Source organism: Marmota monax, unplaced genomic scaffold (assembly GCF_021218885.2).
Source record: "Marmota monax isolate L192 unplaced genomic scaffold, Marmota_monax_Labrador192_F-V1.1 WCK01_AAM20220418_F8-fsc00346, whole genome shotgun sequence".
NCBI lineage: Eukaryota > Metazoa > Chordata > Mammalia > Rodentia > Sciuridae > Marmota > Marmota monax.
The window spans coordinates 91415-105979 of NW_026692698.1; the positions used below are offsets into that span (position 1 = coordinate 91415).

Genomic DNA, 14565 nt, shown 5'->3' on the forward strand with positions numbered 1-14565 from the left:
CCGTCGTCGCCGCCGCCACCTCGCCGCCTCAGCCTGGCGGGGAGGAGCAGCAGCAGGCCTCCGGCCGGCACCGCCGCCCGCAGGACATTTGTGATTCATTTGCATCCTTGAAGAGCATCTGTAGAAGAGGAAGGAAAAGATGGGTGTGAAAACATTTACTCATAGCTCCTCTTCCCACAGCCAGGAAATGCTTGGAAAACTAAACATGCTGCGAAATGATGGACATTTTTGTGATATCACTATTCGTGTCCAGGACAAAATCTTCCGGGCACATAAGGTGGTACTAGCAGCTTGCAGTGATTTCTTTCGCACCAAACTTGTAGGCCAAGCAGAGGATGAGAACAAAAATGTGTTGGATCTGCATCATGTTACAGTGACTGGCTTTATACCCCTTTTAGAATATGCTTACACAGCTACTCTTTCAATTAACACAGAAAATATTATTGATGTTCTAGCTGCAGCCAGCTATATGCAAATGTTTAGTGTTGCTAGCACCTGCTCAGAGTTCATGAAATCAAGTATTTTATGGAATACACCCAATAGCCAGCCAGAAAAGGGTCTAGATGCTGGACAAGAAAGTAATTCTACCTGCAATTTTACTATTCGAGATGGAAGCATGTCCCCAGTGTCTTCAGAATGCAGTGTGGTGGAAAGAACCATTCCTGTCTGCCGAAAGTCCCGGAGAAAACGCAAAAGTTACATTGTTATGTCTCCTGAGAGTCCTGTAAAGTGTAGCACACAAACAAGTTCACCCCAAGTATTAAACTCTTCAGCTTCCTACACAGAAAATAGAAATCAACCAGTTGACTCTTCATTAGCTTTTCCCTGGACTTTTCCTTTTGGAATTGATCGAAGGATTCAACCTGAAAAGGCTAAGCAAGCAGAAAATACCCGGACTTTAGAGTTACCTGGCCCATCTGAGGCAGGTAGAAGAATGGCTGACTATGTGACTTGTGAGAGCACAAAAACTACCCTTCCTCTGGGTACCGAAGAAGATGTCCGGGTCAAAGTAGAAAGGTTAAGTGATGAGGAGGTCCATGAAGAAGTGTCTCAGCCTGTCAGTGCATCTCAGAGTTCACTGAGTGATCAGCAGACAGTGCCAGGAAGTGAACAAGTCCAAGAGGACCTTCTGATTAGTCCACAGTCTTCCTCTATTGCCGCAGTCCGGCTGCCTGCAGCAAAATAACCCCTGGGGGTGACGAACAACTTGCGTAGATTGATACAGCAGGAGTGGGAGCCATTTATTGCAAGACAGGAGCAGTATTTATACATTCCACACAGCTTATCTAATTAGCATAAACTAGATACATCAGTCAACCAATAAGGAATCTCCACACTTAATGGCTCGCTTTTGTTACTTCTCAAACCACTCCCTCTGGCATTTTGCCAGGCACCATCCAGACTTGTTTACGAACTCTTAACATTCCCCTGGCAAAATGCCAGGTGTTATTTTGACTTGTTTATAGACTCTAACACTCTATAGGCTCAGTAGATGAAGGCGTTACTGAGGGGTTGCCTACACTTCAAAGCACTTCTAGCACTAATGCTCATGCGGATGATGATGATCGATTGGAAAGTGTTCAGTATCCCTACCGACTCTACATTGCTCCTTCCACCAGCAGTACAGAACGACCAAGTCCAAATGGTCCAGACAGACCTTTTCAATGTCCAACCTGTGGGGTGCGATTCACCCGTATTCAGAACCTAAAACAGCACATGCTCATCCACTCAGGAATTAAACCATTTCAGTGTGACCGCTGTGGGAAAAAGTTCACCAGGGCTTACTCGCTAAAGATGCATCGCCTAAAGCATGAAGTGATTTCCTAGTACCGGACTACTTAAACCAGGAGCAAGAAGAGACCCTTGTTCAGTATGATCTTGGAGAACAAGGTTTTGAAAGCAACTCCTCTGTTCAAATGCCTGTAATTTCACAGGTCTCCTTGACCCAGAATTGTGAAAGCACTTTTCCCTTGGGGTCTCTTGGTGGGCTGGCAGAAAAAGAGGCAGAAATGCCAGAGCAGCCAAAGACCAGTGCTTGTACTGAGGCTACCAGAGATGACCCCCCAAAATCAGAGCTGTCTTCTATAACTATTGAGTAATTTTGTGATTTGGCTTCATTTTTGGTTTTTGGAAAGTGCCTGTGTTTGGTCTTGTACATTTAAAGTTAATTTAATTTTTTAAACAAGAAAGGGTTTGGGAAAGAACTTCCCTTTTCACTTTGTAAGCCCTTTGACTAATGTTTTATTTTTCATAACTGAGAGAAAGATTGCTTCTGTAAGTACACAGCAACATGATGTGGAAACATAATAGGAATTATGATACTTAAGGAAAACCAGTTGACTTAAACTATATACCAGTTTTTCCTTCCATTGTTAAAAGTAGGCTGACAACGGATCATTAGGTAAAGAAGAAATCAGATGACTGTTGATCCTTCTGAGATGAAAGGGTACTTGAGTAATTATTAAACAGAATTTGACAAATGGCTCAAGTAGATGTTTGCTCCTATACACAGGAAGTTGTAAAGCCTATTGTTTTGGAAATATTTATGGTAAGCCTTCTTAAAAATTATTAAGGTAAATACTTTTGAAATCCAGCATACTTTTTTTTTAAGCTTTGTCATTTCTATTATGATTTTTCATGGTGAAAATTTGGTATTAGGTAGGCATTCTCTGTACCTTTATAGTACCACTCCAAAGGTAAAGAACCATGATTAAGAAAAGTCAGGCTATCAGGAATGTAGAATGAAGCATGTAAATCCCTGCTTCATAGAAACTATTTTAATACTGCTTTTCTAACTAAAATTGATGTTTACCTGGTTTTTGAATGTTAATGCCCGGCTAACTAGGTCATTGCCCCAATCAATTTTCCCTTTGCCCCATCATCAATACTTTCTCTTGCATATACTGGTATGCTACCATATAAAGGAAAAATATTGAAGATATTCTATGTTTTATATATAGGTTTATGTATTGGTGGGGATGTTTTTACTGTGCTGTTTTGGACAAAATAAAGAATTCTGTGTTGAGGCTATGTTTTTAACCCAACTAAGAGTGTTTACAAAGCCCTATATGAAAGTGATATATGCTACTTGTTCCAATATTTTTAGACATTGCCAAGTTTATTAAGAGCAATTATTATAGTTTTTACACAATGTAAGCAATAATGTAAAAGATGAGAAGAGGCTATAAAATAATGACGTATGACTCATAAATCGGGGAGAGGGGGATTAAATCTTAACAAAAAACTAAAAACCCTAAATAATGAATATCATCTTTTTTGCTGCTAAAAAGTGAAATTTATATGATGCTCTAGGCTGAGGTATACTTTTCATCTGATGCCATTAAAGTATCTCTGACTGATCTGAAAAAAAAAAAAAAAAGAAAGTTTATTTACATTGAATTCTTTTGCAGACTCTTTTGCTGATAGTCCTAAAATCAGCCATGGTGAAGATTTCCAGTTAAGACTTTTCTGTGGAGAAAGGGGGTGCCACTACATACCCTCTGCCCTGCCCCTTTTGTTCCTTACTGGGGATTTAACCCAGGGATGCTTTACCACTGAGTCATATCCCTGTCCTTTTTACTGAGACAGGGTTTCTCTTTTTTTCTGGAGACAAGATCTCACTAAGTTGCTGAGGTTGGTCTTGAACTTGTTGTGAACCTCCTGAATTGCTGGGATTACAGGTGTGTGCCAGCCCTCTGCCATTTTGCAACCAGCAGTATCATGTGTTCTGAACTCTGCTGTCCCTGGCATGTGGACCAGGAACAATCTGGAGTGGGGAAAAGAGGGGCTTCAGCCAGGCAGGTGGAGCACAGGACTAGACTGGGGATGAGTGGTTACAGTTTGCAAGAGGGTATTGGAGGAGCAAAGGTCAACATTGAAAGGCCAAGGCTCCTCATTGGAGATCAAAACGCACACACAGATAGCAGTGACAAAGATGAAGCGCTTTATTGCGAACTGCTGCTAGCTTATATAGAAAGTGAAAGTCAGTTATCTTAGACCAGGAAGCTCCCGGGGCCAATCATAGTAAAGGTCAGGTCATCACCTATGGTGCACGCAGGTCCGCCCTGCCTAAGGTTCATGGAGATCGGGAACTGTTCAAGAGGGCAGAAGATGGGAGGATCAATTAGTGAATTTTCAAAACAACTTGTTATCCGCCCACTGGTAATCTGCCCGCCGCCATATTGTATTAGGGGCTTCTTATCTGAAAGGCCCGGGGAATTCTAGCCACCGCCATGTTTGAAAGGCCTGGGGAGTTCTCAGGGAAATTCCCAACAAACATGCTAAGTCTGGAAACTTTTATATTATACACCAAAGAAACAATCACACAAATAGAGAGAGAGAAAAAAAGGTGTTTAAAAAAAAAAAAAGCTTTATTGTTCCCTCCAAGGATTTAATGCCAGGGAATGAATGGTCCCCATGCCCCCCTTCCAGGGGACAGACTGACGGAACAATGCAGGGTGAGCTACAGCCCCTCCAGAGGGGGCTGAACTTCCAACCTCTGAAGCCCACTCTGAAGCTACAATTAGCAGTCCTGGTCCTTGAGGAAACAGCCAGCTGGGCCAGGCCCAGGCCTCCATGCCTCCACAGCTCTGCGGGGAGCAGCTCTGGGGGCCATTAGCTGGGCAGAGTTCATCTTCTGGCCACCAGCCCCTCTCTGGGGGTGGGGCCCCCAGGAGCCATCTCCCAGGGTCAGACACAATCAGGGCTGGGACAGAGCTGCAGGCTTGGGGTGGTGCCTGAGGGCAGAAAGGCCTGCAGGATCAGGCACTGGAGGGTCCCTGGCTGGAGTGTCTTCAGCTGAGTCAGGGAGCTGGGCCAGGGCAGCCCAAGGGATCAGATGAGAATCCGATGGAGACAGAGCAGGCCACAGCTGTAGTCCAAACGCAGGGCCTACTTGTCGATGAGTCCTCCTTCCTTAAGCTTGAAGTAGAAGAACTTCTCCAGCGCACTGGCACAGCGACAGTACTCACTGTCGGGGGGGTTGTACTCGCGGCAGTTGGCGATCACCCGCTGCAGGTCGGCCACAAAGAGCTTTCGGGTCACGTAGTAGCGGCTGCGCAGCCGCTCTGTCATGGTCTTCAGGTCTGGATGGCAGGAGAGAGGGCATACCTTTAAGAGGCTGAGGACAGTGGCTGGGGCTGTTCCCCAGGGGCTGATCTGGGGGCAGAAGTAGAAGGGAAGAAATGGAGGGTCCTCACCAATGGGGAAGCGAATGACCTCGTAGTAGTCAGGGGCCTCTGACTTCTTCACAGGCTCCATGAAGGGCCAGGCACTGGGGTGTGACTAGAGAGAAGAGGTGAGCTGGGGACCTGCCCACTGTTACCTTGCCCAACCCGTGACTGCCACCCAGTATATACTGAATCATGAAGTTGCAGCCACTGGTGCAGCGACCCCAGAAGGGAACCTGGTCTTCCTACCTTGATTTGGGCCAGCAGGTTTTTGAGGGTTGTGTACAGCTGGTCAGGGTCCTTCAGTTCCTTGCTGGGATGGGAGATGCCAAGTCTGAGGCTCTGAGTCCCTCTGCACACCCCCCAATACCCACTCCCTCCACAAAGACTCACCCCTTCTCCTTCCCCAATGGCTTCCAGCCTGTTTCTCCTGCAAAGTAGGGCGTGAGAGAACATTCCTAAGAATGCCTGTCCATACCCCAAGCTGTACACCCTCCCACCCCGAGTCAGGACCCTACTCACGAATGCCGGGGACGCTCTCCACAGGGATCTGCCTCACACCCTCCTTAAAGCAGCTGAGCCCAGGGTAGACCTTGCGGATCTGGGCCTGTTTGCGCTCGATCAACTTCTTGATGATCTAAGGGAAAAAAGAGTGTGAGGGGCCAACTCCAGCCCTAGACACCCACCACCATTCCCATGGCTGTGGTCAGAGCCCCAATACGAAAAGCCAGGCTGTACTGCCCCGGAATCCAGTACCTCCCAACTTCCCCTGAGAGGCAGGACAAGAACCAAGACCTGGACTGTCCCCATCTCACACGTATCTACACATGGTATAGGTACACATGTGCCCAACCCACCCCTTGCGTGCCCATGAAAAGTCCCATGGATGTGCATGCACACCACCTCTTTCTGCTTCTTGATGATGTGGGACAGCTCCGTGTAGGGGATCCGGGGGTTCAGCTCACACTCCATCAGTGTTGCTCCCTCATAGTCCTTGATGTAGCCTAGGTAGCGGCTCTTGGGCACCTTGATGTCCTTGGAGAAGCCCTGGAGGGTGGACAGGTAGGACCCAATCTATCAGCAAGTACTCCCCAACTTTCACTGCCTCCCCCAAGAGCACCTGAGGGACAATGTGTGCCCGGTCTCCTCTCTTGTTCCTGAACCTCCCAAAGGCACTGTGAGGGCTCAGTTTGGCTCCAGAAAGGTTCCAGCTTGGCCGCCCCTTCCCAACTCACCCCCAAGAGCCTCGCAATTCTGGCATGCCCCATTGGCCCCTGTTCCCCCCTAGGGCAGCAGCAGGAGGAAGGAAGACAGGTAGGAAGGCCTTCCTCCAAATGCCAGGTAGGACAGGGACAAAGGGACTTGGCTTCCTCCACAGAAAGGGGCTAGACAGAGTAACCCCTGGCCCCAGGCAGTGTGGGTAGACGTGGGGAAGGCCTTACCTGCTTTTTGAAGTAGCCAATGGCGTACTCATCAGCGTAGGTGAGGAAGTAGAGGATGCTGTGCTTGATGTGATACTCCTTCAGGTGGTTCATCAGGTGAGTGCCATAGCCCTGAGGGGAGGTGGGGAGGGCCCAGTGCTGAAGATGTCTCCCCACCACCTCTAGTGATAGAGATGAAAGGCATCTTGGGAAGGAGGTGGACAGCCAGGGATCCAAGGCAGGAAGGAGGAAAGGTGGATGGCAGAAGATGGGGCATTTGTGGGGAGATAAGAAGGTCGCTGGATTTCCAGGCCCAGTGCTAACTTCACAGACAGACTCTCCAGTCAGCCTCTGACAGGTATTATCATCTCCATTTTACAAAGGACAAGACCAAAACACAGCTATACAAGGAAATGCATTTGAGGTCAATTAGCCAGATGCAGAAGGGCCAGGATCCAAAACCGACATAGCCTGATTTTCAGTCTCTGGGCCTTAGAATGGTAGGGAAGAAGCGAAGTCACAGGGGCCTGTTCATCAAAACATTTGAATCTTGAGAAGACAATGTCTCCCACACATCAAGTCCACGAACATCTAGGTCACATGAAACACAAGAACGAGGGACCCTACAAGTGGGTCTATTGTGATAATTAAAAGATAGAAACCAGGGCTATCTGTGGAGCTACCGTAAATTATTAATTCCCCACAGTAAGTAAATGTTCTTGTGATGAAGAAAACAGGTTCACTTAAAAAGCACTGATGGGGCTGGGGTTGTGGCTCAGCGGTAGAGCACCCACCTGGCACGTGCGAGGCCCTGGGCTCGATCCTCAGCACCACATATAAATAAAATAAAGGTATTGTGTCAACTACAACTAAAAAATATTAAAAAAAAAAGCACTGATGGCTAGGAGTGAAGCTCAGTGGTAGAGCGTCTGGCTACCACGCATGGGGCCCTGGGTTTAGGCTGAATCCCCGGATCACCTTCAGCTTTGGGCAAAAAAAAAAAGTGTTGCTGATCCCTGGGCTCAATTTGTCAACAGGTGTGGCCTTACAATGTACAATTACCAAGGTACCGCTGCCACCTTGTGGGTATGTGAGGAACTGTCTGGCCACTAAGGGGCTGAGGCTGCTGCAGCAGCACACCTATCCTGTCCTAAGCAGGCAGTGGGGTGAGGCTGGGATCAGGGGCACTGTCCTCACCTTGACCTGTTCATTTGAGGTGACAGCACAGAAGACAATCTCTGTGAAGCCCTGGGTGGGAAACATTCGGAAGCAGATTCCACCGATGACCCGCCCATCTTTGATCAAGGCCAGAGTCTTGTGCTTCCTAAGAAGAAAGGGGGCATGTCACAGTCCCTACCTGTCCCCTAGTGCTCCTTAGCTCCCCACAGCCCCGGAGGACTGAACTGTGGTCAGCGATGGGAACTTGGGAGCAATAATTTTCAAAGGCTGGGCCTCAGAAATGGGAAGGTGCCCCCCAATTTTGACGAATGGGAAACCAAGGAGTAGAGGCTCTCGTGTGTGGTGCCCGGGGGTAGGGGCCACCCAGGGACGCACGGGTCAAAGACGAGGCGGGCGATATACTCCTTGGGCATGCGTGGCAGCTGGTGGGAGAAGACATTCTGCAGCCCCACAAGCCAAAGCAACACCCGCCGATTGGCCTTTGGTGTCAGCGAGTTGCCGATGACATGGAACTCGATGATGCCGCGGCGCTCCTCCAGGCGGGCTGTCTCATCCCGAGCCGCATTGGCTGACAGCAGGCTTGTCTAGATAGAGCAGAGGAGGTGAGCAAGGGCCTCAGGTGGGGTAAGGGCTCCCTTCTCCCACTGGACAATAGGCTGGGCTGCCCACCTCAGGCCCCAGCATGGCAGCAGGGTCAGTGATGGTCAGCATGACTTCGTTGACCAGCTCCATGGGGATATCGCCCATCACACGGAGTCGTTTGGCATCCTCAAGTGTCAGGTTCTCTGGAAGCTTCCTCTTCTCGCCTGCTGAGGAGGTTGGCAAGGTCACCCAGAGACAGAAAGGCTGAAGGAAAGGTGAGAAAAGGTCAGAGGCCAGGGGTCAAGTACGCACCTGGCATGGGCTCGGCCCCTGCAGAATCCAGACTCAGGGAGCTGTTGCTGCCCCCGCCCATGGTGGGGCTGAAGATGGGGGTGCTGGGAACAACTGCTGCACTGACTGTAGCTGAGAGAGAGAAAATATCAGGGACAGGGAGTAGGTGTTGGCAGGTCCCTCAAAAGAATCCAGGCCCTCTCGGCCCCAGCCAAGCCTGCCCACATTTTCCCACTGCTGCCATTCCCAGTTCTTTTACCCCACAGGAGGAGGGAGGGGCGCTTCCTTCAGCAAAGCAGAGACCCTGCAGAGCCTACTGTGCCACATACCTGGCCGGGGAACCAACTGTGTCCCTTCTGAAGGTGGCATGGTGAAGCCTGACTCCCAGATAGGAGAGTTTGCCCCGTAGATCTCCTCCTCAAGCATGGACAGGAATCTGTGCAGAGGGTATAGACTGTCCCACAACTCTGTCCTCCAGCTCTGCTGCAGTCTGGGTCAGGCTCCAGAGGGACTGGAGGCCAGCCAGACAAACCTGCTCTCAGGGGGGCTGGGAGCCTGAGAGAGAAGACAGCCTCCGCCCTCTGGGAAGCCCTAGCTGGAAGGGGGAGAAACAGCCCCCTACTTCCTCTAATTGAAGGTAAGAGGACAGGACACACCCAGGGCTGGGATCGGAGATCCAGTTTTGCCATGATGGGCAGCACAGGGAGACAGGGTCTGAGCTGATGCCATCCATGCTGTGTGGTCAGGCAGGACACCAAGTCACCCGAGTCCCCTCACTCCCCTTAATATCAAAATGAGCTGAGAATCCACCCCATCTTGACACCTCCTGTTCCCACCTGGTGGCAGGAGGGGCACTAGAGGGCCAGGATTAGTCAGCAAAGACTTTTTGAACAGAAGAGCTACAAGCCAGGTTAAAAAGGGAGGAAGGTGTGGCAGAACTGAGGTAAGTTTACAGAAATGACTAGAATAGAGGTGGGAACTGGTTTCACCTCATGCATAAACTCTGGTTTCTTGCAATGCTGTGGTGGTAAGGATTCTGAGGCTGTGTCCAGGCTCCCATGGGAAACAATTAGTAACATCTACAAGGGGTGTGGGAGGGGGTAGCGTTAGCTCGGGCCATGTACCTGCCATCCCCAGACTAGTACGTGCAAAGGCAAATACTAGCAAGTTGCTTCTGGGCCATGGGCAAGTCTGCCAGGTAGACACCCAGATCCCAGAAGGCCCATGGAGGGAGAGGAGGGAGCAATCCAGGAAGCCTTCCTGGAAAAAAGGGGACAACAGCGAGGATGTGAACTTGGGGCAAAACCCCAACAGGCCAGACTGAGCCTTACTTGGGAAAGTGAGTAAGGATGAGGGTCCTCTTCTCAGGCACCAGCTTGTCCTTTTCTACTCGGAACTTTTCCAGCAGCTGCCGGCGAGTAACAGTGAAAATGGACCGTAGAAGGCTTCGTCCAAAGACGTGGGTGGTCTCATAGCGGGGGAGGCTATCGCAGCTCTGGGGTACATGGCAGTAACACAGCCATCTGGAGGTAGAGGGTTGGCAGGTGAGGGTGGAAACCACTGAACCTGGTTCACAAGCCTCCCCCATGAGTGCCTGGCTGGACCTACCTGGTGTAATTGACCTTGTAGGTAGCCACATCCTCTGACTGGGACCTCTGCCGAAATTGGGCAGGTGTCTCAAGCTTCCAGTAGTTAAGGCAGAGCAGGAACATCTTTGAGAGCTCGAACATTGTCTGCCGCTCTCGGGGAGCCAGGTGACTAAACTTGTACTGCACAAAGTTCAGCACACCCTGAGAAGGAGGGTAGGGGGATGAAACCGGAAGGAGGCGTGATCAGCCAGCAGGGGCTTCTCACCCAAATAAAGACGCTCCAGGAGGGTAGGGACAAGGCTCCTCTCACTCTGGGACTCTCTGTGAAGAGACACTATGCCCCTCCCCATCCCTATGCCCATGCTGAGGTTAGCACAGGACATACTCCTCTATGAACCTCTCCCCTGTTCTTGGCTTGAGGAAGACAGAGGGCATCAGAGGTTCCCCACTCCTCCAAGCTGCCCCAAATTCTCCTCTTACCACCTTCCCCATCCCACCTGTTCAATGTTAGGCTTCTCAAAAGGAGGGCTGCCCAAGGACCCCTCCACAACAGGCCGGGTCATCTGTAGAATGCATTTCCGCAGGAGCTGGAGGGAAGAGAAAAAGAGGAGTAGAGGGCAACAGAGCTCAAAGCTGTGAACCCTCCCCCACACAAATGGGTCACCTCCTTGATTCACACCTTCATTCCCTGAAAGCTCACCTTGAAGAGGTAGAAATAAACCTGCTTGGTGTCTGTGTCTTCCTCCTTGTGAACAGACATGAACAGATTCTCCACATCCACCACCATCCCCAGCAGTCGATTAATCTCATCCTCTGACACATTCTCCAGGTGGGATACATGGTCAGCTTCAAAATGGACAGGTGATGAAGTTGAGAAAAATGTACAGAAATCAACTGGGTTTCCTGCACTTTTTCCCAACCAGCCATGATACACCCTATTCCCTCTACCCAGTGTGACCAACATTGAGACCGAATGCCCTTATATTAGTATTTGGATGTCCCTGCCTCTTCTTGTCTGGTAGATTTCTTTTCGCCTTTCTTGGAGCATACACACCTCTAACCTAATCTCTCTTGAGGTGGGATCTCTGGTTTTTCTAAGAGGCTTTGTAGTTTTTAAGTCACCTGTCCAAACAGGATCCAGAACCTGCCCTCCTCCCCAGCTCCAAGGGCGATGCCTGCCTTACCTAAGGGGTGCTCACAGCTGCGGCACAGCTCGCTCAGGTTGGCAGCTGGCTGCTGCAGGTCCATGCGGGGTGCGGTGGGGGGCTTGGGGTTTTTCCAGCCATTACACTTACAGGTTTCATTGGCCTGGAGGCAGAAGGTTCAGATGTATGACGCTTTACCCGTGGAGCTGGGGCCGCTCGGTATCCAGAGCTTTGCCCCCATTTCCACCGGAGCCCTGGGATGCCCCAAGCCCCGCCCCTTCGCAGTAGGCCCCGCCCCCACCTTGCAAGCCGAGAAGACCCCTAGCTTCTCAAGCTTCTTGGCACGCGGCAGACCCCGGACTTGCGCCTTCCTCTGGCTGGCGCGCTGCTGCTGGCTCAGGCCAGGTCGAGCCGGATCCCCCCCGCTCCCAGTTCCTCCACTTCCCACCCCGGGCCCCCCAGTCCCTGTGCTCCCAGCTGGGGCTGCAGCTGGAGCGGGGGCTGGTGCCGGAGTGGGAGCCGGAGTCGGGACTGAAGCGGGGCTGGGCGCAGGAGTCGGAGTTGGGGCAGGGGCTGGGGAATGAAGGGGCCGGGGCTGCGCGGCCGTGGCCGGGGTCGGGGCCTGGGAAGGTTCCGCCATGGCCTTCCCAGCAGCGGAGCGGCGCCGCGCTCCCAGCCCTAGGGCCGCATGGGCAACCGGCACGCTGTGCGCAGGCGTCGCTGCACCGGCGCACGATGGGAGTTGTAGTTTTGCTCGGCCGCTCCCCACTGCCTCTGCTTTCCAGACTTTTCTGTCTTTTTTGGTCCAGGACAACCACGTGAGGCCCCAGCGAGCGCCCCAGATTGACCGCTCCTCACTTGTAATTTTTCTTGAAGCTATATGGGTAGTCACGATTGCTCTCTTCTTGGGGACAAGGAGCATTCCAGAACACAGGCACCTGTTTGGGTGACTTGTGGATTCTGCCCCTCCCAAGCCCACAGGTTTGGGCCAGGTCGGGCCACCCACTACCACCACGGTCACCTCCAGCACCACCACCCAGCTCCCGTCAAAAGATCTGCTCCATCTAGCTCCAGACACAGAATTGCAATTACCGGGGAGATTAAATGTAACAACAGTTCAACATCTCATGCTATGTGGTGGTGATACAGGTGTTAGTTTTGTGACAGTTGAACCCTTTTGAACATTTTTTTGTTACACTTCAACAAAGAATTTATTATCAAAACACGGAGCATCAGAGGCACAGCAGTGACCACGATAGTCATGAAGAAAGTTACTAGGTGTGGGATGAGGCTGAGGATTGAGGGCCAAGAAAGCTGAAGCCTCCCCAGGAGGGAGTCTTTATGGTCCCAGAGCTAGAGTGACGTCCACATCCCTCCCCATGTGTCAGCACCGGATTGTGCATAGTCAGGGAAAAACAGAGAAGGGGAGAAAGTCCCATCTGATGACTGTGCTCAGGGAACAATCCTCCTTGCCCAGGCCTGGTTCTTAGAAGACAAAATAGCCCTCTTCTAGCCCTGAGCCTCAGTCTGATGTATGCAGTTGGTTCCAAAGATCAAGTTCTGTTACAGCCTCAGCCCTCTCAGGCAGATAGGGAGGGAGAGGGTTTGAGGTAAAAGCAGCCTCGGTTGACATGCTGACACTTGGAGGTAGGACAGGCATGGCAGACCCCAAACTATAGACTTAAGCAGCTGCGAAGAGAACCGAGGAACTAGGGTGGAGGTGGGGCCTCGTGAGGCACTTCCTCTTGCGCGCTTGCGCACCTACCCAAGCTCTGAGCTTTGCACAGAGAGCCTCGCGCCCTTCAACAGCAGTTGCTCACTGGGATGCAGCAGGTCGGTAACAGTTTCTCCAACCAGAGCCCCAGCGTGGCCCTCGCTGAAAGTAATCCGGTGGCCACACTGCCGGTGCGACTGCTCAGGGATGATCAGGTCGCTGTGCAGGGCAGTGAGCATGCTAAAAGTTTCCAAATGAAGATGAATGCTCATGGCTTCACCCCTGAGGAGCTGGTGGTGCAGGTGGACGGCCGAAACCTGATGGTGACCGGCCAGCGGCAGATAGAGAGTACCGACCCGGTTAGGGGAGGTTACCGCATGGAACAGAAGGTGCACCGGCAAATGCAACTACCTCCGGGCCTAGATCCCACCGCCATGACCTGCTGCCTGACCCCTTCTGGCCAATTGTGGGTCCAAGGCCAAACCCAGTCGCGGCATCCTCCTGAAGCCCTAACAGGATCATCAAGTTTCAGAAGCCGTGGCTCTAAGAAGGGTTCAACCTAGCTTGGCTTAGTAAACAACCACCGTGGTGTGCAGCAAACTTAAGTTGTCTGCTGTCTTTTCTGGGGATAACGTCAGAGGTAGGGGGTTGGAGCTATACACAGAAGGATGGAGGAAAGGCACCTCCAGGTAGTGGTCCACCAAGAATCAGATCTCTGGCCCTTGGAGAAGTAGGAGGGGGAAGTGTGGCCTTAGTTGCCAATCAGCAGTTAAAGCCGGGAGCAGCAGGGTCCAAATGTGACCTGACTTCAGAACTAGCAGAAAGCCCTGAGATCAGGATTGGACTTCGTGTAGGTAGGGGTTGCAGTGAAGGACAAAAGTGGTGAAGAAAGCAAGGGGCTGCAGACTTGGCCTCTTGTCCAGTCCTGAAAGGATCCATCCCTCACAGGCTTGGTATAAGCCAACAACAACAAGAAAACAAAAACAAAAAAACAACACAGAGGTTGTTTCTGGTGTTTCAGAGTCCAAAGATTTTTTTTTTCAACCCAAGCTATATATCCCCCAATGTAAGCTGGTGGGGGATAGGCCAGGGGATGGTTTAGAGGCAAATGCAGGACCCTTAACTTCAAACATGGTCAGCCCCAAGTCAGTCCTATTCCACCCGCTACCCATCAGAGCTAACAGCAAGAACCTCTTTCTCTTGGTTACCATGACCACCAGCATCCCCTCACGTTAGGGGGGAAGCTTTTGTTTAGCAAGATTCAGTGGTTCATTTTAAATTTAGTGAACTAGAAAGGACATGGTCTGATAAACTCTGCCAGAGAAAGACGAGGAAGACAAGTGTGAGGTCCATCGATCGGCTGACTATATTGACAAGATACTGATTGGTTACATGTTGAAGAAAACATACAATACAAAATACAGAAAAAGTTGGTTCCATCCCCTCCCACTCCCCCCCTTACCCACCCACCCCCAA

The 14565-nt window shown here is 50.9% G+C and overlaps 3 protein-coding genes across 4 annotated transcripts; 2 read left to right on the forward strand and 1 right to left on the reverse strand.

The window, feature by feature from the left end:
* The first annotated feature begins 46 nt into the window (after positions 1-46).
* LOC124094033 (zinc finger and BTB domain-containing protein 44-like) lies at positions 47-3030 on the forward strand. Its single transcript, XM_046446622.2, has 2 exons — positions 47-1149; positions 1476-3030. The coding sequence occupies exons 1-2, from the start codon at positions 140-142 to the stop codon at positions 1825-1827; spliced, it is 1362 nt and encodes a 453-aa protein (XP_046302578.1). The 5' UTR covers positions 47-139; the 3' UTR covers positions 1828-3030.
* Positions 3031-4351: 1321 nt separating this feature from the next.
* Kat2a (lysine acetyltransferase 2A) lies at positions 4352-12068 on the reverse strand. Of its 2 annotated transcripts, none has more exons than XM_046446631.1 (18): positions 11677-12068; positions 11415-11538; positions 10931-11076; positions 10728-10817; positions 10250-10431; positions 9973-10164; positions 8971-9077; positions 8663-8773; positions 8438-8574; positions 8144-8352; positions 7787-7913; positions 6611-6721; positions 6072-6215; positions 5691-5805; positions 5562-5598; positions 5418-5481; positions 5199-5283; positions 4352-5084 (listed from the first exon to the last, which is right to left on the reverse strand). In XM_046446631.1, exons 1-18 carry the CDS (start codon positions 12013-12015, stop codon positions 4891-4893), a joined length of 2514 nt encoding a protein of 837 aa, XP_046302587.1. In that variant the 5' UTR covers positions 12016-12068; the 3' UTR covers positions 4352-4890. The 2 variants fall into 2 exon arrangements, with proteins under 2 accessions (XP_046302587.1, XP_046302586.1); XM_046446630.1 differs by having other exon boundaries at positions 8438-8577.
* Positions 12069-13172: 1104 nt separating this feature from the next.
* Hspb9 (heat shock protein family B (small) member 9) lies at positions 13173-13652 on the forward strand. Its single transcript, XM_046446522.1, has one exon. It carries the CDS (start codon positions 13200-13202, stop codon positions 13650-13652), a length of 453 nt encoding a protein of 150 aa, XP_046302478.1. The 5' UTR covers positions 13173-13199.
* The last annotated feature ends 913 nt before the right edge of the window (positions 13653-14565 follow it).